The 23629-nt window shown below is 39.4% G+C and overlaps 1 protein-coding gene across 25 annotated transcripts in view; it reads left to right on the top strand.

Moving 5' to 3' along the window:
• Mbnl1 (muscleblind like splicing regulator 1) overlaps positions 1 to 23629 on the top strand; it is a 168983-nt gene that overhangs the window by 119360 nt on the left and 25994 nt on the right. For 16 of the 25 annotated variants that reach the window (XM_052180446.1, XM_052180426.1, XM_052180447.1 and 13 more), the window contains 3 exons: positions 14139 to 14309; positions 15242 to 15352; positions 23090 to 23290. In XM_052180446.1, coding sequence (XP_052036406.1) covers positions 14241 to 14309; positions 15242 to 15352; positions 23090 to 23290 — 381 coding nt within the window. In that variant the 5' untranslated portion in view covers positions 14139 to 14240. The remainder of the gene's footprint in view (positions 1 to 14138; positions 14310 to 15241; positions 15353 to 23089; positions 23291 to 23629) is intronic. The other 9 variants (XM_052180442.1, XM_052180441.1, XM_052180434.1 and 6 more) reach the window with 1 other exon arrangement.

Genomic DNA, 23629 nt, shown 5'->3' with positions numbered 1-23629 from the left:
ATTTTCTATCTCTCAAATAGCAAAAGCAAGTTTTACCTGACAATAATCAGTAAACACAAACTAAAACTTCTTTTAATTCCTCAAATACACCACCTGGTGAGATCTATGATGACCCCAACATGGCCAGCACCTCTAATGTCATAACTTAGATTGTCATGGGCTTGTGAGAAATTTAACTATTAGAACCGTATTTCTTTATTTGTAGTGTAAGATTAATAAGAAGTATCTCACAGAATTGTCATGAAGATAACAGTATGGCTTATGAGAATAAGGAGACACTGTACTTTCGAATGGAATGCCTGTAGTTATTAAGTGAAGCTTAAAAGAGTATTCATTTGTATTCCAGGGAATGTTACATTGATCTTAAGACTTCATTTCTGTTTCCTTGAAAATTTATGTCAATGTACTTTTAGGAACATTTACTGAAACTAAGAAAAATTTTAGCTAAACTTCCCTAAGATGTAATTGAGCTGAAAAAAATCAGTATTAGCTAGTAGTTAACACAGGAATTACCAGTGATGTGAATGACTACCTAAGTTATGTAGGATTTATTATTGACATAATTTGTTATCTGTATCATGACTACCCTTTTCGAGGACATTTAAACCAACAATATTTAAACTCTGGTGGGTCCAGTGGTAGCATAGCTGCTTTCCTAATGTTGTTTTAGAATTTTTTACTTCATAAGAATGAAGTATTCTCACATAATTTCTTGTCATATAGCTGTTCCTGACATTTGTCTGGGATCTGATATCTAAAGGAGATACAGGCAGCAGATCTGTCTTGCAATTCATTGTGAGGAAGTCTTCCTATTTCTCTGATTCAGAAGAGCTAATAAACACCTTCAAAACAAAAGTGGCAGTTACTTGAAAGATTATAATAAATCTTGAAGACCCTGGCAGAAAATTTTCTTAAAAGAACTCTGCAGGAGGTATTCAATTCAAGCCAGTGACAGACTTCACATGTATCTGGGACATAGTCAAGACTTGATAAATCAGAATTTCTGGGAGCAGAGTATGGGTATTGGTGTACTTTTACAGTTTTTGCTTAAAGGGCCATGAGCAGGGTGCATTAAGTTGGATCTTGTAGTGTACTCTAGATCATGTATTACCTGGAGTAGGCAAAGTGTCTCTTCACAACTCTAATTTGTTCTACAAACATTTGTGAAGATATATGGGCGTATGTGAGTGTGTGTGTGTGTGTGTGTGTGTGTTAATGAGACTGTGTTATACACATACTGGTGTGAATCACTTCTTAGCTGAGATAAAAGCTATGATGTCACTACTATCTGTGTATTCTATCTGGCAAAGAAGAAGAAGAAATTGAAAAGAATCCACAGAAAGTGACTTTTAAAGATAGCCACTTGTCATAAATAAATGTGGGAACAATTCATTTTGTGTCAGCTCACTTTGCAAGACTAGTGCCCAAATTTCCTAATCTAGAAGAAGTGAGCATGAGTTTGTCCTCTTGGGCACTAGGTATGCTCTCTCACAGTGCTCCCTACTTGGATGCAGTTTCCTAGGCAGAGGCACCATTTTCTCAGGAGGCTAAATGCCTCGGTGAGGCATCACTAAGGAGTGTCAAGTCAGCCTTGCAGTGAACAATGTTCACCTTGGCTCTGGGGAAATTTCTTTCCACTGGAGTCAGTTTGGCACCTGAAGTCACTAGAGACATAGTACATGTTGGCTCATTAAAAGAAACTCTTAACTTTGTGAAGTTCTAGACAGCTGAAGGAAGAGGAGAGAAAGATGCTTTAAATAAAGTATTTCTTTAGAGAGAGGCCAAGATGTTGGGAAGCAAGGCTTGCAAGGTTGCAGAGATGGGGTAAATGTGCTAGGAAATGACCGGGGTCTAGTCACTTCCATTCATTGTCTGGACACAGCTGAAGTTGGAAGTCACTGAGGGGCGGAGTTGTACTCGGACAGCATCCCTAGTAGATGTCAAAGGTGAAACACAAACAGAAAGATTTTTATCACCTGGCTCTCTCACTCGTTCCTGTCTACTCTAAGATCCACATGGTTCTAAGGTCATTGTGGGTCTGAGCTCTTTTTAAGCCTAGGACAGGGCCACATCCATTGAGTAGATTCTCCCTGCAGGCTGGCAGGACTGTGCTGGCCAACAGTAGATAGTTATAGAAGAAAGGGGAACATAGGATCAGAAATTAGAACAGAAAGCAAATTCATTCAAATGGAATGGTTTGCAAAAGGATGGGAAGTCAGTGGAAATCCTAGAGAAGATACAGAAAAGAAAATCTGAGACTTTTTCAGCATGTCCTTTGTGAATGGATCCACCGTGAATCGCCGTTTCTGATGATGCCTCCTTCTCAGATTCCACAAACTGCTAAACTGTGAAAGTAAATTTTCAGTATTTGAAAGCAACTCAACTTAAGATACTTGGTTGTAGTTCCAAGAGAATAAATACCATGATATAGAATGAATGGATTTTAAAATAAGCTCCAATATTAACAAATCCTTTCTGAAACAGCCATGGACTTGGTGGCTTTGGGCTGCTTTACCTGACCTGTGGATACAGGAGCTAGGAGGCATCAGAAACACTCCCTCTTCTGGAAAGCGTTCTCTGAGGAGGAAGATGGATAAACAGTATACAGGATGAGGAGAGTGTTGCTCAAAGGAAAATAACAAGTCTATCTATTAAGTTCATTTGCTTCTGTGAAAGATCAGATGCAGGAACGGCAGATATGCTACCTGGTACACAGCGCGTCAGCCTGAATATTGCAGATGACTACAAGAGCATCATGTGACAACTGCATGTGCAGGTTCTCTTACTTTCACATTTTAGTGTATTACAACACCGTGTTGCATGACCACCAACCAAAGAGTACACATGGAGGGACCCATGGCTCCAGATGCATATGCAGCAGAGGATGGCCTTGTTGGACATCAAAGGGAAGCGAGGCCCTTGGTCCTGAGAAGGCTAGATGCCCCAGTATAGGGGAATGCCAGGACAGGGAAGGGGGAGTTGGGTGGGTTGATGAACAGGGCAAGGGGGAATGAGTTAGGGGGCTTTTGGGGGGAGACCAGGAAAGGGAACAACATTAGAAATAAATAAAGAAAGAATATATCTAGTTAAAAAAAACATGCTTTGCAGCTTTGGGTTGCCATATAGAACATAGGACTTTGGGAAGACTAAGCTTTTTGTGAGAACTTATGCTCACAGGATGATTTCAGTATCAAACTCATCAATAATGGTTTCCTAATTTCTTTGTACTTACCTTGATTAATTGATATCAAATATTCCTACACACGCAAAATATGAAGTGTGTCTACTGCTTTATTCCTTGAGATAAACTTCAGGTAATAGTTGTCAGATGATGCTTTTCTAGATATTTGAGGGACTTCTCAGGGAAACCTGTGGGAGACCTGGGTTAGGAAAGTCCCAGAGCAGGAACCAGGCTCACATAACTTGTGATACTGTTTTTGCTTCAAGATCTTTTCCATCCTAGTTGCTTATGCTGCTGCAGCCAGCACCCAATGGAGCTGTATTCTGGGTTCATGAAATAATTTTCTTTCTCTTCATTGCAGTCTCAAGTCAGAGCTGATAGCTGCTCACAATTTTAGTAGCTTGTCATGGGGATGGGAAGAGGAGTGCATTTTCCCCATAGGAACAGAATCAGTGTCAGTAAGCACATTTTGTTCAGCTGCAGAGTTGGTCTGTCAGGAAGAGACACTGGTGAAGTAGTCTTGAACACTGTCATCTCACCTTTCCTTCTCTGTCAGTGTCATCTGAGCAAAGCAGTAGCATCTCATGCTGTCCTTGAACGACATTTACGAGCACAGAATGGGTCAATGTGTTTTCAGTTAGGGAATCCCATAGGCTTGCAAAAGACTACCGCTGCAATATTGGGAGCGAAAGAACCTCATATTTGGCAAAGTTAATGATTCATGTAAAGCCTGGAGAGGAGGGTGGGTGAAGTGGTGATTGCTGTAAGTAGAGGCAGTTAAAACTGTTCACTCAGTATAGGAAATTGTTGAAGCATCAATTCTATGCATTAGATATGTTTTCACAGCTAATTAATATTTTGTGAATCTATAACATAGATACTTTGAAAATTTTTATGACTAAATTACAGGTATTACTTTATTATGTGAAAATTTTACTTTAATTTTTTAAAGTAAAGATTTGCTTTATTATATTTGTAGGCATATTAGGATCTAGCAGGAAAAATACAGTGTCTTTGTTGTATCAATACTAGCAGTGTTTGCCATTCTGATTTTTAGTTTCTTTTATATCCATGAATAAAAAGGCATACCCCCTAAAGCTTATCACGATTTATTTTTCCCAGGATGCTCTGCTGTATATGTATGTACATATCCATGTATATCATTTATATAAATTCTGATGTATGCAAATCAAACAAGTCCATGAAATACATGGATAATTTGCTCACTCACCTTACCACTCAAAGTCTCTTGCTGAAATAGGGTGTGGAGCATTACTTTAACTCATTTGATGTCCTCGCTTCCTTGCTGCCTGCCTTAGGCACTGTGGAAGGGCCAAACATGACAGATACCCTGAACTTTAAAAAGCACGTTTAACGTTTTTATTATAGATTGATACTTCGTGGACTAACTTTCAAAGTTAGTAGCTTACATCTTGGAATATTTTTTTTCCTTTGATAAAACTCACAGTAGTTGAATCCTTCATTTAGTTAGGACCTGTTCTTGGTAGAGCCACTTGTAGTTTTGTTTTGAGAGGTCAGTGATTTGGTATTTATACTTAAAGACAAACAAGTTTAATGCAATTGGTATGACTGTGTGTCCTGTAAGATGGCTAGGAGCTCCAGCTCAGTGAGTCAACTGGGATTTACTGAGGTCAATGATATATTTATGAACAGTGCATATATACCTTCTCTGCTTCATCAGAGTAACAGAAACTGTAGAATAACTCTGATGCTGCAGCATTAACTCCTCAACAGCCATAATGTACTTAACATAGTGCGTAACACAGAAGCCTCGTGTAAGCCTTACCATTCCTTTATTGCAACAAGATGCATCTTTTGGTTTTCAATCAGTGCTGTAAGGAGGGGAGGATAGAACATGGGGGTTTTCTGAACAAGTGGAGCAGGAGCTAGTTCGTGAATGTAAGCCTTCTGAGAGCTAGATGTGAGAAGCATGCCTAGGCTTCACCTACGTTTACCTCCTCCTTATTTCTGCTATGTCATCGTCCACATTGGAATGTCACAGTGATGACCTTGTGTGCTGTGCATAAGACACATTTTATTCTTCAGGTGAAAAACATGTCCTACAAGGACACCTCCAAAGATTATTATGTAAACACTGGGCCTTTTGATTTGGAATCCCTAAAACATCATAAATGGTTTGGCCATAGTCTAGAAGTCTGATAGTCACTGTGCTGAAAAATAATTGAAGCAATTTAATATAATATATATATATATATATGTATGTATATATCATGCATATATACATATGTATATGCATATATACATATATGTATACATACATGTACATACACACATATAAGTGTAATGACCTGGCATTTTCAGTTTTATGATGCTATAAAAAAGCAGCCAGCACATGTTGGACTGTTTAATGGTACTGGCACCTACCAAATATCACTGGACTTCACAAGGTCATAGAAACTCCACTTTGGTTCAGGCGTACAGACTGGATCCATCTCTGGAGCCCACAAGGTGTATGGAACAAGGTATAAGGTGTGATGCTGCTAGTAAAGCCTCCACAGCATTGTGTCTATATACTGTTAGGACTCTGTGGCATAGAGGCCACACGTTTAGGAAAAACGCAAGACTGTTTCTTCATGTGACATCCCATCAGAGGCAGCTCTAAATAGATCTGGATCTCTGGCTATGACTGTGCAGATGCAACCTGCTGTCACAGCTGCATGTGTATGTGATCTCTCACCAGCAAAAGCTGCTGGAGGGAGACACGATATTTTTGTCACAAGAATGTCTGTGATTTGCTGCCGTTTCACTTCTTCCCCTCCCCTGAAGCTGCCAACCCAAAGCTCATGCATTCAGAACACCAAGCAGAGGATAGAGTTTCACTTTTGTCATTTCCAAGATGATTAATGGAGTTGTGCAATGCGAACTCCTGAGCACTCTGGGAAAGTCACAGTATCCCAGTGAGGTAGAGTGCCTTGAGACTGCGTCAGCAGCGAGGGTATTTTGGGATATTGTAAATGTCACTATTGGTTTTAATATACAAGAATCTTCATCATCAAACCTTAGGAATGTTCTACAAAATACTGCTTAGAGCAGCTATTGAATTCTGTAAATGGCTCTTTAAGTAGCTAGAAACTGTTACCTAAAATCTTTCATTTGTGACCCAGTTAGATATTGAGGAAGACAGAGTTTAGTGCATATTAGATGGAACAAGTATCCCTTCAAGTAATGATAAATTATAAATTCAACAGACTGTGTGTGTGTTTGTATGTGTGTGTGTGTGTGTGTGAGAGAGAGAGAGGGGGGGGGAGGGAGAAGGAGAGAATAAGAGCTTGCCATGGGACCAAAGGAGAAGAAAGCATAAATTCCCAGTACATTCCATTTCAGCTGAATACATATTTTGGATCTATGGTAAACTAACTATAAGAAGTTGAGATATGATTTATCTCTCACTAGCCTCTAGTAAATGTCTTAACTTTTAGACTGTTTTATAGAAATGTACAACAAAAATAAATATTGAAACCCATTCATTCATGCTTTCAAGGTTTTTAAAAGTTGCAGCTCTTAGTAACTGACTAAATTAGAGGGAATAACTGATCAGCCGCATGCCCCTTTTCCTTTGAGTTTTTCAGTGTAGACTTAGTACTTTGTGTTTGAGGAAATTTCCAGAATCACCCCCTCCATTTAAAATGGTAAAATGTGTAGACTACATAGAGCTCTCTTTAGACTATCAGCTATTGTCCATGAAGAACCAATGGACCAAAGTCTTAATCTCAAGGTAGATTTGCAAATGAGATTCTTAGGAGTAGAACGATGATTAACCACTGCAGAAGACTAGAACTATAATCCAATAGAGTCCGTGACAAGAAGAATTACAAGTAAGATTACAGTGGTAGTGTCTCTGTCTACCTCCCCCATTCCTCCCTTTCTCCCTTCCTTCTTCCCTCCCTTTCTCCTTCCTGTTTCTAGGCACACTAAGGGAGTAGATATGGAAGCAAAGACAAAGGAACCCCATGAGGAGAGTTCTGATTGAAAACTGGGTATAGGACCTTCATCTTTGTTTTTGAGCTTCTAAAACTGAGAAAATTAATTTCTGTCTAAATGACCCAGTCTGTGATATTTTTCTTATCGTATCCCTAGCTGACTAATAAAGCCTTCATTATATTTCACTGGGTATAAATAAGTGTTTGTCTTTCAACTGGTGATTATCCTAATGATGGTCACTGCTGTCCCCAGCTGGGCATGATAGTCTGGTACAGTCCAACATCCTGTAGTACTACAACCCATACAACAATATTTATATATGGCCCTAATTGTCAATAATGCTGATGGTAAGAAACCTAGCATTTCTTTTTAGAGTGCAGGTACTCTTGCAAACTTATAAAGGTCCTCCATGGAAGCAAATAAGCTATAAAGAAATACTTACATAGGAGCTTCAATGCCATCTGATTTAGTTGCATTGATTTTTTTCTCTACACTTGCAAAATCACATAAAATAATTCCTAGTGTTAATTGAATGCACATTCATCTTTACAAAAGAAATTGAAGGATTTATATATGGGTGTTAAAAGGTTTGGACAAAATATATTTTTCTTACAAGTGAATCATATAGACTGTTATCAATCTCCTACCACTAAATGGTACAACTTAAAATTATCATATAGTTCTCAGTACCCACACGATGACTCAAAGTCATCTGTAATTGTAGTTCCAGGGGACCTGATGCCCTTTGGGTTTCCATGTCCCCTACACACACAATGCACATATATACATGAAGGCAATTAAAAAATAAAATTTAAACTATATTAATGTCACATAATATATTATGAGTAGCATTAGATGAATAACTAGACATAAGAAAACATTTGGAAGTGAGAAACCACATGTCTTGGTGGCCAGTGACATTAACAATCTTATTTTGGGAAAATATATATCAGCTGGAAAAAAAAAGGGTATTAAGTTTCAATAGAAAAATGTTGGTTTCTCAATCAGATTTTCTCGTCAAGAAAGTACTTCAAAAACATGTCTCTGCAGTCCCAAAGTGCTTTGTTTTAACCACTGCAATAAAAAAGGTTCTAGTTCAAGTTTGAGGGAGGAGCCTTACTAGAAATCCAATGTTGCCAAAGGAGGCTGGAGCAGCTCTGAAGTGGCACCTCTGTAATTTGTTCATTGCCTCCCTATTCTAGAGTTTACCCAGGTCTCACTGGGCAATTTCATCTTTCCTATTGTTACCATTTGGAAGCCTGACAGTATGGTTTTTTAGATTCTGGCTATACAAGTCATAGCAATCCTTTTCTTTCAGGTTAAATGAAAAACATCGAGAATATAATTTTGACCTTCTTGTACATCTAAATTTACCTACCTTCTATCTAACATACTGTTTTATTTCCAATTATTAGTAGGTTTTTAAAATAAGTATTAAAAATACCTCAGAAACAGCATTTTCAGTTTTTCTCAGCTCCTGTCCCTCGGTTCACTGAGTTTTCTCCTTTCTGTCCTGTTGCCTGCCCGGCACTCTCCATACTCTATATCCTCCTTCTTCATGTGCATGTCTCCTGGATCATGCCCATATAATTTTCTCCATGTAGTCACTGCATTTACATATCCACAGAATAGTTTTAAAATGTGTTTTCCTAAATCCTAAGGTTGAACAATGAGCAACATATTTGTGTTGTGTGAGACTAAAACTAGTAGATTAAATGTAAAATTTCACTTGTTTCAGTAAAAACAGTTTGTTGCATAAGCCTAACCTTAAATTCAGAAGCATTAAAAAAAATTGGTTTCAGCTGTGGGACAGTTATCTTAAAGTAAGTTTGCATCGGAATCAACAAATGCAAAGCACAAACTCCCATACTAATAAAAGGATTAACATGGAGCGGAGGGTGTTGATTAAGGAGGGAACAGTGCCTTCATTATTGATGACTGGAGTGCTTTGTCACTGGGTGCTGTCCTGTATTATCTTTAGTACTTTTTAAAGATGCAGAGCTTAATTGAACCGGTTTGCTTATTTTTACTTTAAAATTTTAAGGAAAGAGAGAAAACAACCAGAGTTACTGGATGCCCACTGTGCCAGTTACCCTGGGTAAAGCTGGCCCAAGCCCCTCTAGGCTTCCCTTATCACAGTGGCACAGTCGGTTACAGTTATTCTGACAAGAAGACATGGCCACATGGAGTTCACTGATTTCCATGAAGTCACACAACCAAGTAGCGAAGCTACTCTAAAGCAGTCTTTCTACTGTTACAACATATGTACAACTCATGTGCCTGTAAAACCGAATAAACATATATTTTACAGGCCGGGGACTTGTCTCACACGGCCTGCAGGGCAAGGATGAGGACCTGAGTTTGAATCACCAGCTCCACGTGAGAAGCTAGGCGTAGCTGTGCAGACATGTAATGGCAGTACTGGGAGATAGGAACAGAGAATCCAGCCGCTGCCTGGTCTGGCAGCGAGGCAGTATACCCCAGGTTCAGTGAGACACTGTCTCAAAAGATAAGGTAAAGAGCAAGTAATATAAAGACACTGGACACTCACACACAGACTCACACACAACTCACACATACACATATACACACACACAGACTCACATACAATTCACACTCATATACATATATACACACACACACAGACTCTCACACAGACTCACACATACTCATACACATATACACACACACAGACTCACATACAACTCATACTCATATACATATACACACACATACACACACAGACTCACTCATACACATATACACACACATACACTCACCCACACACACATGCATACTCACTCACAAATGTCTTTTATCTTCTCATGTTTTTAAATCCTACATCTCAATTCAGTTTGTGCTGAGGTGACAAATCTAAATGATTGAGAAGAATAACTCCTACAAATTTGACTTCAGGCTTGTAGTTTAGTGTCCTTTTGTACATATTATGGCACCAAATACAAACACAATGAATGTGTACATGGATCTCCTGGCATTCACAATCTGCCTTCTACTGTGTGTGTGTGTGTGTGTGTGCGCGCGCGCGCGCGCGCGCGCGCGCGCGCGTGTGCCCACTCATGTGCAGACATTTGTATGTGTAAGCAGGCATGTGTGTCTGAGTGTGTCTGCTTAAAGGCTCATGATGAAGTTAAATTATTGTCTGGCCTCTGAAAAAAAGCATTATTAGGTCAGCATACTTTAAAATAGAGAATTGATGGTAAATTTAGTTTATAATCTATGTTTCTTAGCACTAGGAGGAAGATAGAGTACAATTCACCTTTGAACGTGTTATAAGGAATCGTATCCCTTCTCTGTGCAGCTGCTTCCTAGGTGGGGCTGGGGCATTGGTTGGTGATACCTGGAAGATGCACAGAGAAAGAAATACTGTAGAATGTGATGTTTATGCTAATTTATCTTGATCTTTTTGCTTGTCGAGCCACAATCATTCATCAATACAGTCAGCACCAAATCTGTTTAAAACTCTCTAAAAACTGGAGTTTATGAGATATCCCTTGTGCGGGTTACTGTTATCTTTCCCTGGGTGCTTCATTGCAAATTCCTGAGGCTTTGTACAAAGCGTCTTCTGTAGTTTTTTCTGCTATGCCCAAACTATCTAACTCCTTATTAAAACTCACACCCTGGCCCTAACTTGTGGGCACAGACACTAGGAAATAACCTCACTCTTCCTCCTGTAAGAAACACCATTAAATACATTGGTGTGGCAACTTCAACTCTGGTGGAATTGTTACTTTAGTCTGCCCTTTCTCTATCTGGAATGAGTAGATATTTGTTCAAGTGTCCTCAGGAAAAGTTACAGAATGTGTAGGAATGTCCTGTTCAGGACATATTCACAGCTTTTTGAAATAGAGGGCTCATGGCAATAAAACTAAGCAACAGATAAATATAGTCAAGTGATGCCTTTCCCAGCTGAGTAAATGCAGAGTGGAAGCCATGTGTCCAAGCTTCTAAATCTCAAGATGGATGGACCAGCAAAATGGCTCGGCAGGCGAAGTCTGACAACCTGATTTCCATCCGCAGAACCCACATGAGGGAAGGAGAGAACCGACCCCCACAAGTTGTTCTTTGCCCTCCATAAGAGTGCTGTGGCATATAATAAATAAATGTTAAAAAACAAAAAGTTTGAGGGGATGCACTGATGCAGAATTTATAGGCAGCACATAAACTCCCTTTCTGTTTTTTCAGTCCAAGCTGTGTTCACAGTAGAGGGTCTGGGTGCTGTATGGTCAGGAAGGTACTGAGAGGGACATTGAGGAAAGCAGCTGTCTGTGGTCATCTAGTCCCAGGCTATGTCTGTGCTGTTTGTAGAGCTACTGTACCTGAACTGACTGACTGAACCTTTGGGACGACACACCCTTTTCATCCACACCTCGGCCCAGTTTTGTGAAAAGTATGAGGAGGAAGCATTGAGAAGCAGATACTGTGTAGGACTGTGGCTCTCCACCTTCCTCACGCTGTATCCCTTTAAGATGGTTTCTCAGCCGGGCGGTGCTAGCGCACGCCTGTAATCCCAGCACTCTGGGATGCAGAGACAGGAAGATTTCTGAGTTCAAGGCCAGCCTGGTCTATAGGGTGAGCTCCAGGACAGCCAGAGCTATACAGAGAAACCCTGTCTCGAAAAAATCCAAAAATAAACAAAACAAAACAAAAAACGGTTTCTCATATGGCGGTGACCCCCCAACCATAACTTCATAATTACAATTTGGCTACTGTTAAGAATTGTAATGTAAATACACGTGCTTTCAGGTGGTCTTAGGTGACACACAAAGGTATCATGACCCACAGACTAAGAACAACTGTGCTCCAGCCCAGGTTTTCTTTATATTGAAGTAGGCATTAGGTCTCTGGGAGAACTCAGCCTGGGAGCTCTGTGAACTGTGGCACTAAGGAGCTTATTTATTTTGTCCAGTCATATGACTTCAAAGTAATTTTCGTGTAGTTTATCATGAGGGGCTGAGTTGTTTTTCACTAAGATGCTTTTAAGCCGACAATGTTCCTATGAGCACAACATATGTCAAGCGTAGTTATTTGACTTAGAATGAGCCATTTTAAGAAGCATGGTTCTGTCTGTGGACCTATCAATAGCCATACCTAGCAGATAAAGTAGAAATCACATCCTGTCAGTGTGGAATTCTACTTCCCTTTGATAATGCATTTAAGCTGTGTTGGTAGGTGTGTTTATAACCTTAGTGTCTTATGCAGTTTGTAGGGGGATGTGTTTATAACCTTGGTGCCTTGTGCAGTTTGACAGCTGATAGCTCTATAAACTGGAGGTTTAGGCATCAGGGCATGATTACTCTGGGGTATGGATGAGGGGAAGGCTTTTATAGCAATATAAGAGAGGGTATAGCTAGAGGCATCCTAGAGTCCAGAGCAGGGAGAAAACGTAGTAGTAGAGTGAACATGGCCAGCAGACTAGAGTTGTCAGTGAGGTGGGCCTGGAGCCAGAGAGGAGGGCAAACAGGGTGTGGCCAAAGGAGGCCAAGAGAAAGACTAAAGACTGAGAGCAAAGAAGATGCATGGTCAAAATGGCAGGGTTATATGGGGGAGAAAAGCCGGGGGTGGAGTGGGGGCTTGGGGTGGTGAGGGAAAACTGCAGCCTGAAGAAGTTAAGGGTGGGACTGGAGTCAAAAAAGCTTTGAAAAGACACAGGTACTTGTGCTACTGGGAAAGCCTAGAGGCCAGCCCTTGTTTTAGTGTGCTAATAGGCGCCAAAGATCCATGTACACCTTCTGACATCAGTGAGGAATGGTTCTTTGGTAGAAGGATACTGGACAGAATTTGGAGAGTGGAGTCTCCTTTGGACCTCTGAATGAGAAAAGCTGTAGACTGTTCACAGTCCTAAACTTATGGGCAATGCCCTTATTAACCCAGTATAGAGACCGGTCCTAAAACAATTTAAAGTATGGGACCCTAAATAGAGCATTTGGCTTAGGATAGTTACAGCTTTTATTGTAAACATCAGTTTTCTAATTTATTCAGAGTAAAATTAAACAGAATTTAGTTTTCTATAGAAAAAAATTCAAAAGGTTACTTATAGCTTAATCTGTGGTATCTTATGAAGATATAAGCAAAACTGCTTCGATTCTCTGCTGAAAACATTTTCAGTGTAATTGCTGAGATTGACTATGTTAGTCAGTATGAATGAAGTAGTTCCCAAGGACTGGCATATTATAGACTTTAAAAGGGGCTTTTGATGAGCCATTCAGGATAGACACATACTTATTATATACACATAATTGTCATTGTGCTTTAGGGATTTATCTGTTTCTGCCTTTCTCATTGTCAGTTCTGTGCAGGATGAGCATACCAAGTCTGACTATTTTCGTAGTTTGGGGACATGGGACAATATTTGAAAGGCTGAAGGGTCATGTCTAGCTAGTATTTGATTACTATGCTTTAAACCTCGACTGCTGTGAGAACCAGGTAGCTAGCTCTCTCTTCAGCCATGGAATTCCCAGTGCCTGAGGCTCTGTAGCCTTTCTCATTTGATTCGTCCTGGGGTCCCTTTGGACCCCTTTTCTTGGAGGAGCAATGTTCTGTGAGTCCTCTAAGCTAGTTTGTTCGAACTCAACAGAGATAAAACACCAATGACAAGTGTTTTCATGGATTTCGCCTCCCTTGACTTCGTGCTGTGAATGAAGATGTTGTAGCCAGCATTCAGGGTTCTTCACTTGACATCTGTGTTTTAGGCTTACTTTTAAGTTAGTAAACTTTCAAACTGGAAACAGTAACACTGACATTATTAGATTAAAGAACCTTCATTGAGCTTTTAAACTTTTTCAAATGTCTTAAAACTTCATTTTAATAATACATTTGTAGTTGAATTCATCACTTTTTCTTAATGTGTAAAAATGCTGTGAATAATAAATTGTGGGAAGAACACATAGATGTAGCTGACTTGTTTGCATATCATTTCTACAATTTGCTAATTTTATTTTATTTATCAACGGTTCTTGCTTCTTTTATCTTTTAGGGTCGTTGCTCCAGAGAGAACTGCAAATATCTTCATCCACCCCCACACTTAAAAACACAGTTAGAGATAAATGGGCGGAATAACTTGATTCAGCAGAAGAACATGGCCATGCTGGCCCAGCAAATGCAGTTAGCCAATGCCATGATGCCTGGTGCCCCATTGCAGCCCGTGGTGAGCACACTTTCCACCCCATCCCTGTCTGTGTGGCCAAGTGTTCCATCCTGTCTGTCCTGAAACAGTGACTATATGCAAACAGAGGCAGCTATAGCAAGTGCTGAGTATTTTCACCCTGTGAGGTTACTTACCTTCATGTCAGAGAACTTGGCAATTTATAGTCTAGATTGCTTCCACTAAAATTCTCTTAAAAATTAACCATTTAACTTGCAGCTGTTAACTGGGCATTTATTAGAGTAGCCATCAAACCCAGTTTAGTTAACATGTATTCCACATTTCCTTTAAAGTTGATAATGATATTTTTCTTAAAAACAAAAATCGAAAACTGCTAAATGATAAATATTAAGTCTTTAATTTTGAGGTTATTTCTTCTTCCTTTCTTCTCTCCTTGAAGAGAATCCCTGTTTTCTTTCTCAAAAAAGAGACTTTGTGGAAAACTTAACTTGAAATTATAATCACACATTATAAGCTTAGCTTGGGAGTCTCATCAGAAGAGAACTCGTCAAAATGCCAGAATCCCAAGGGCCTTTGAAAAATAGCTATGAGTGATCATAGGTACTTAGTGCTTTCCTAGCCATGTGTGTTTGTAACTTATTTATGAATATACATACATATTTAAATGTTTAGATTTTTGATGTGCATGTAGTAAATGACTTTAATAATCTTATTTATGTAGTAGTTAATGTTTAGTTAAAAATGATGTTTATGTTAATTATTGTACAAAAATTCTAAATTACTTACATATGTGATAAAATTTATAGTAAATCAGAATATGTCTGATTAATTTATCGCTAACATAGTATGAACTGTTATAAGGTCATGAGAACACCTGTTTTTCCAGTTTGTTAATTGTGGCATATGTGCTAACTGATTTTTTTCCCTAATACATTTTAACACCTGAACTCAATGTAATTATTATTCTCTCTTAGAACTTAATGCAACAATCATTCCAAAAAAGAGGGGGGGATTGCATTTCGAGGTGGGAGGGATCCCCATATTACACCGGCAGTGATACCAATTATCAATACTGTACAGTCGAGGTGAGAGAATATTATAATTAATTCTCTATCATTTTAATATGATTTTTATTTTATGACATTATTGGGGGCTCAGTGTGATATCTTTATTTTTATGGCATCTCCTTATTTTATATGTCTTTATAGTGATAACATCAATATTTTCATTTGGTTAACAATGTTTTGTATAATCATTTTTTTTTTAACAGAAAATTTAGTTCTAAACATCTCTCTTACACTTGGCCCTCATGTATGGTTTCAAAGATCTGGAGCAGTTTCAACTTTAGTGCATAAGGTTACCTCTCCTTGATGTGAGGTCCTTTTTCCACTTAAACCTGTAAATCATACTTACTGGCATTCTGTGCTCTGTGATCCAGAGTACCTGAGTCAGGCGATCATAGGTCTGGGATGGAGGAGGATAGCCCTCAATGCAGCCCTGAGAAGTGGCTTCTCTGTGAGGTCTTAGGCCCTTCTTTTGGCCTTGTCCTTAAATCCTGCTCTCCTGGGTGCTCCAAGGTCATATATACTGAGCCCTGGAACAAACTGTCAAAGATATTTATTCTCTTTGAAATTCTAGTGACATATGTGTTTACGTAGTCACTAAATCATAGATCTCTGAAGCCATCTGTACTTAGATTCCTTGTACTTCAGTTACAGTTTTTCTGTGTAGACAAAGTAATTATCTGTTTTAGTTATGAGCACAGGTGTTACGTTCATTTCTCCTTCACATCATTACAGTTCAATGGGAATTACCCTCTGCAAAGGTACTGTGAAACCACAGTTGAAAGGTCTCTATTCATGATGATGTTTCTGTAATGAGTATTGAAATCACTTTAATTATTCAAACCCAAAGCACTTTTTACTGTGATGACTGTAGAGAAGGCTCTAATCTAGGAAATTTGCCTTCAAAACCCCACCTGAGACTCTCTGTTCCTCTTTAGAGTCAGCCTGGTTTTGATGAGGATAACATAGGGGCCCAGAAATAAATGGGATGACCATAGCCAGCCCCTTCCTGGGACTTCAAATTGAGCTGCCAGGAGAAAATAAAAGGGAGCTACAAGCTGCCCTGTCATGAACGTAGAGAAGGACTCTAAGCTCACACACACACACACACACACACACACATACACACACACATACACACACACACACATGGTAGAGCATGGACACAGATGAGGCAGGAATGGTGTGAGTGTGGCCTTCTGTGAGCAGATCCACAGTATCAGAGCCTATGAGGACAGACAAAGATTCAAGGGTCAACAAATTTAACACCAAACTTAATACAGAGGACAGATGTTGTAGCAAAATGATAGCACACTAAGCTTATACACATCCAGTATTGTGAGCCTACATCCAGAAGAGGTTCCTAACTGACAGACAGACAAAGAAGGAAAGAACGAATTGCCCAGACATCTGTAAGCCAGGCAGATGTTCATAGTGCTTTCTTTGCCCTGAAGATGGGAGGAATTGTAACTCAGAGCCAGGGCACAAGCCAGAAGTGGCAGCTTCATTGCCACTTAGTGGGCTACAGTGGTTGGCAGTGGTCTGCAGTGTTTCTAAGGCAAGTAAGGCAGGCGATTGTTAACAGCAGTCCCTGTACCACGAGACCATGATATGGGGCTAGCATGGCTAATGCAGGACTTCCTAGGAGACCTTTGTGCTTTCAATTGATTGTCATGCAGTATGCCCATCAAAACGGAGTAACATTTTTTGAGACAAATATAACCGTTCAAGGCATCTGTTGTACACAGCATGTACTGTATATGCCATTCTCACAACTTTCCTGGGAGCTAGGTAATGCTATGTCAGCTTTAGGGATTAAGGCTCAGAGGTTCAGAGAAGTTAACTACATGGCTTAGGTTACACAGCTCATTTTAATGCAGCCTGGCCAGATGTAGAGTACATATGGTCAAAACATACAGTGAACAGACTTTCTAACTACTTTGGATTTTTAGCTGACTGTTTAAACTCTTTGATCTTCAATATGGAGATAAAATATGAAATATACTGCCCAGAATGTGTTTATAATTATATAAGCATCATTCCCATTTCACAAGATTAGTAAAAAAAAGGAGTTGGATATAAGAATTGGAACTTCTTTGTATGTCTAATTCATGAAAGTTCACGCAGTCAACTATAGAATTTTTATATTAACTCTTCTTGGCATTAAGATTTCTAATAAAGATATAAGTGGATATTTTTAACTTTTTTATCATATATGACATTTGAAGCTAAGTGACAGTATAATGATTAGTCTTCAAAATTAAAGAAAACGTTCTGCATTCTTTCATGAGTGCTACATCATTGTCATGAGAAATTTGCAAACACTCTAACTCACCCTGAACTGCATCTGCTGGAGGCTGACTGGAGGCTCCTGGTGTATTTCTTTAATCCCCAGGATGATATTCCTTAGAAACTCTCCTCCTCCGAGCTCTCTGCATTGCATGGATCTGCGTAGTCAGTGGGCACTGAGACCTCAGCATGAGCTCAGGAGTCCCAGTAGTGTGCCCCTTCAGGCTTTACTTGGGACCTTCGTTAGCAGTGACTGTACATAGTTGATGGGGCAGCTTCTCTGCAGGTCCACACCAGTGCCTTGAGACCTAGAACCTGTATAGAAACCCCAGGCACTTAATGAATCTGATATGTGTGGTGTGTAGGAACATCTCAGAGTTCTTAGATTCAGTTCACGTCTCAAGAGCAGCTTAGTTTCTCTTGTCACTTTGACTTTGGCAGTCTTTTGTATTCCCAGGGCTCCTTGGCAGTGGGTGAAGAATGCTTTGAAGTTATCATTTGTCTGACTCCCAGACCACCTAGAATTTCCCGCTCTGTGCTTTATTGTCTTGATATCTACCTCATGACAATATTCAGTTCATTCTACAGTGTCTCTAGGAAAATATTTCTATATAGCCACATTGGCTTGTTCATCTGTCTTGCCATGAATCCATCAGTCTGACTTTCAAGTTTGTGATCAGTCCCTGAACTGTAAGAATAGACCTGTGCTTATTATACTGAGAAGGTCTTAAATGAGACTTCACTATTTAAATGTTTCTGTCAATAAAACTAGATCAAAGGATAGAGTGAAGCAGAGTAAAGAGTGTATTGCTTCTTCCCATTCACGGGCTGCAGGTAGAGTCCACAGCAGCCTTTGCTCTATTGCAGCCAAATGCCACATTCTTAGACAAAGATTGAATGTGGCTTTATTCATGATTCCTGTTAGCTCTGAGTGCTGTCTAGGTTCAAATGGCTCTCTAAAACTAGTTCTGTATCTGTTTTCAAAATGGTGCTTGCCTAGAAACACCTGCCCACATTTGGGATGTCTTATTATTTTAAAAGAGATTGGTGTTTCACTGTTTACAAGTTTGCCTACATATATATACATAGGCAAAAATTCTACTAAGCATATATGTATATACATGCACATTCTTCCAAGCATACATATGCGCACATTTTACTAAGCACACACGTGTATACATGCACACATTCTACTGAACATACACATGTGCACATTCTAAGTGTATATGTCTACATGTACACCCATTCTACTAAACATAAATGTATACACATGTGCACATTCTAAGTGTATATGTCTACATTCACCTAAGTGTGCACACATACACATGCACATATTCTACTGAACATACACATGTATACACACTATTAAGCATATGTGCGAACACATGCACACATTCTAGGAGACTCTGACTTGTAAAATTTCTGTTCTATAAATTTCAAAATGATAAGTTTTGGATCATTATTATGACCCTTCTGTTTTATAAAAATTAAATACGATTTTCATCATTTTTAAATAAACAACCCTGTGATATTTGCAGTGTTACAGAATAATAGTTATAATACATAAAATATAATTTTAATATAAAAATTAGAAAAAAATCAGCTTTTAAATATTCATTATAAAGTAACAACTAAATTCTGAGGTGGAAAAAGGATATAAAATTAAATCTCTTTACTGTTTAGATATAGAATGCTAGAAAACATATAATGTATTTGCTACTTTTGCTGGCAAGGAAAAATCAGGTAGCAGATCTGTGATGAACATGTTATGCAGTAATTGCAGAAGTGGGTACAATGTCAGTTGCTGGGAAGTAGAAACAGAGGAAACAGCTATGGCTTCAGGATCAGTGATACATTCAGTGAGGGTGAGCTTTAGGAGACAGAGGGCAGCTGTGTGTTCCACTGGGAAAACATCAAGAAGTGTTTTGCTTCCTGAAGCATATCTAGGAGTTAAGACAGGAAGGCTGAGGGCAGTCAGTATGGACAGAAACTCAAATATTCATAAAAATAGAACCCATCAGAGACTTGTCTCCTTAGAAACCTTATGTCCAATTGGAAAGAAATCTATTTCTTTAAATACATGGAAATGGCTGGGAAGTGGAGGTGTGCACCTTTAATCCCAGCACTTGGGTGGCAGGGGCAGGCAAGTTTCGGAGTTCGAGGCCAACCTGGTCTACAGAGTGAGTTCCAGGCAAGTTTCAGAGTTCGAGGCCAACCTGGTCTACAGAGTGAGTTCCAGGACAGCCAGGGCTATACAGAGAAACCCGGTCTCGAAAAACCAAATAAATAAATAAATAAATAAATAAATAAATAAATAGAAATGGAATCACCCTGAAGCTTTCAAATATACCGCTGCCTAGATACCTTTCCTGGGAATTCAGACAAGGAAGAGTGGAAATCACATTTTAAAACTCCTCTAGGTAATTTTCATTCATACGGGGTTATTATGTGAGAACCAGACTGCAAACCAGACTGGAAGCAGACTCAAGCGTGCCCAGTCCCTGACCTGCCATTGACTCATGTATAATGATAGACATGCAATGTTTGTGAGCATCTGACTCAGAAAATAAACATAATGGGGTCCCCTGACAAAGTCTTAGCTCATTCAGTGAATGCCTACTGTAGACCAGGCATTGTTTTGTGTGGTGGGAACCTAGAAGGGAACGAAGAGATAGCTTCTACTCTCCTGACATCCCCTCTCCCAAAGAAGTCAAAGGAAGGAAAGTCTAATAGTAGAAAATTAAATATAACATAAGCAGGGCTGGAGAGATGGCTCAGTGGTTAAGAGCACTGACTGCTCTTCCGAAGGTCCTGAGTTCAAATCCCAGCAACCACATGGTGGCTCACAACCATCCATAACAAGATCTGATGCCCTCTTCTGGAGTGTCTGAAGACAGCTACAGTGTACTTACATATAATAAATAAACCTTTTAAAAATATATAACATAAGCAAAGCACTTATCACAGTGTGACATGCCACGGATAGGGAGTTACTAATAATTATTATGTTTTTGTAGTTAACTAGGATGGTAATGTGAAATTTAATAATATTTTCAGTTATAATGATGCCTGATAACTGTAATATAAGCAGAACCCTTCATTTAAAACAAATAAGTGATAAATAAACAGCCCCAGAATTAGTAATTGGAAAATGTCCTTGGAAAGGCAATGCTAAATCAACCTTCATTATGCTTTTTTGCAACAAAGATATCTATCCATCACTGCTGCAAAGATGCACTCAGTATCAACTATACCAGCTACATAGTTAGACATTATCCAATCCCTGCTCCCGAGAAACTAAGAGCTACTTGAAATACCAGTGCATCCATTCCTATCTTTGAGATCAGTATGAGCCCTCTGCAGGTCATCTCTGGTAATGCAGGAGTGGCCATGGTCACTGGCTTTCCTAAGGATTAGGATCCACTCTGGGTAACTCTGTAACCTACCCCCAGCACAAGGTGCTCATAATTTGTGACAGCTACATTCTATCCATATGTACATTTCACTGCATTTTACTTAGTGAGATTTAATGAGGCTGAGTTTTATTGGCATACTGTCATTATTGTGTCAAGTCAGAGAAAAATGTCTTCATCCTGAATCCCTTTATAAATGCATTTGCCTTAAGTAATTACTATAGTATACTATGACATAAACATTTCAGTAACATTCTAAAGTAAGTACCGAGTGGGCTTTCTGAAAACTCTTTAATTTATAGCAATGGATGCAAGGAGGAAGGATATTAACTATCTTTCAATCTTTTAGACCTCCGCTAAATTTATAACAATTCTTCTCTCTGGTCTGGGATTCCATACCCTGTATCTGACTGTGTGCAACAGAATACAAATTTGGCTAGAATATTCTTGGACAGAAGTTGAAGTTTAATGCATGATCACCATGTGGGACTGACCCTGTCATGGCGCTGCCCTGGCCTCTAGTATACAAAGACAAAGCCTGAAGTCAGCTGCTGTTCAGGGTTTTGTTAAGAGACAGAAGCTACTGGGCCCAGTTTTACACATGGATCCTGGTGGTTAACAGTGTAACACATGGAAGTTTTGCATTGCCTGAGGGAAGCTGATTTGCATTGGAATAGATTTGCAGTTTGGAAGCAAAAGACTAGGCTTCTTTAAACTTCTTTAGACTAGACCATAGACCTGTCAGAGTAACTAAGCATGGCGTTCAAAACCACATGCTTGGAGGTCTACTTATGTTAACCACATGCTTGGAGAGCTAGTTATGTTAACCACATGCTTGGAGGTCTAGTTATGTTAACCTCATGCTTGACATGCTTGGAGGACTAGTTATGTTAACCACATGCTTAGAGGACTAGTTATGTTAACCACATGCTTGGAGGTCTAGTTATGTTAACCTCATGCTTGGAGGACTAGTTATGCTAACCACATTCTTGGAGGACTAGTTGTGTTCACCACACACTTGGAGGACTAGTTATGTTAACCTCATGCTTGGAGGACTAGTTATGTTAGCTTGAGTGTATCAGTGTGAGCTATGCTATGTAATAAATCCTTCCCAGTGAATCAATGTATGTATTAAGTAGTCTATCTTTCATATTCTTCTTAGTACAGATGTATATACAACAGAGCTGTCATGTAGGATGCATGCTCAACCATGGCATAGTCCTTTGGGACCTTACACTTTCATATTAAAGAATGTCATTTACGCATAGTTGATCCCTGGCTTCTCTCTATTGAATGCAGTAGCACCACCCCAGTGTGTCTTGCCTGCTGACAGCCCATCCCATGTTGCTGGGTGTAGTTTTTCAATAATTTTGTGACATTTCCTGGGAAATGTTCTATCAGTCTTCACATTTCAGACTTTTCTCTTTCTGAAGAAGGTTAATTTCCACAATTATGGGATGGGCTTGTAGAACACTGAACCTTTCTTCTGAGAAACCCAAATCAAGTGACTAGGCCAAATGCTATCTCTTCTGTGCTCAAAAGACAGTGTAATCATCACCTCTCACAGCCCGCAAGACGTGGTAAATGCACTGGCTGTGGGACTCTGTGATCCCTTGGGACTTCTGTGTCTGCTCAGATGCTAGGCCCTTATAACCTGTTAACACTTGAGAACAGACCTTTCGACTATATCCGATCCTGCAGTTACAGTGTATGTCTCAGACACATTTCTAGGATTGAGTCAGAAAAGTGGAGACTGCGTGGCCACAAACAAGTGTCTGAACTAAGATATTTAAGATGTTAAAAAATAAGTATTCTAGATGCCAAGCTTTGGAACTCCCCTGGAGGTGTTAATGCATAGTCTGCATGCTAGATTTTAGGAAAAACAATCACCTAGCAAATGCCTGTATACTAAAATCTTCTTAGACTAAATTAAAGCCAGGATTAAAGGAAGGAGGAATGAATGATAGATGAAGAATAAATGATAACTGTATAAGTAGAGTATCGATTTGGAATTGAGGCTTGCTAATTAATTTTTGCTTTTTGTTTTAATTTCCAGCCAATGTTTTCAGTTGCACCAAGCTTAGCCACCAATGCATCAGCAGCCTTTAATCCTTACCTGGGGCCTGTTTCCCCAAGCCTGGTTCCAGCAGAGATCTTGCCGACTGCACCAATGTTGGTCACGGGGAATCCTGGAGTTCCAGTGCCAGCAGCTGCTGCAGCTGCTGCACAGAAGTTAATGCGGACAGACAGACTGGAGGTAGGATGAAGAGTTGGACCTTCATAGTTTCCGTTATAGTTCTTCAAGTGTTTATAGCCAGAATGACTTTAAAAACTTAATGAACATGACTTGTTTCAGTATTTGTGCAACTTTTTTAGCATATGGTTATGCTGTTTTGGTTAATATTATAACAGTTACAAACATAGACAGCATCCATGTCTAGGTTCCTCAGTGAGGGCTTGGAACTGGAATCAGGGTGTCTTTTACTTCACTTTGTCTCAATATCCTTAAAATCTTGCACATGGCACTAATGCTCATATCTCAAAGAATTAGAAAAAAAATGTTTGGCCCAGAACAGTTGCTTCTTGAATGTTTATT

The sequence above is a fragment of the Apodemus sylvaticus genome, chromosome 4 (genome assembly GCF_947179515.1).
Source record: "Apodemus sylvaticus chromosome 4, mApoSyl1.1, whole genome shotgun sequence".
Taxonomy (NCBI): Eukaryota; Metazoa; Chordata; class Mammalia; order Rodentia; family Muridae; genus Apodemus; species Apodemus sylvaticus.
This window is presented reverse-complemented; position numbering and strand designations above follow the sequence as displayed.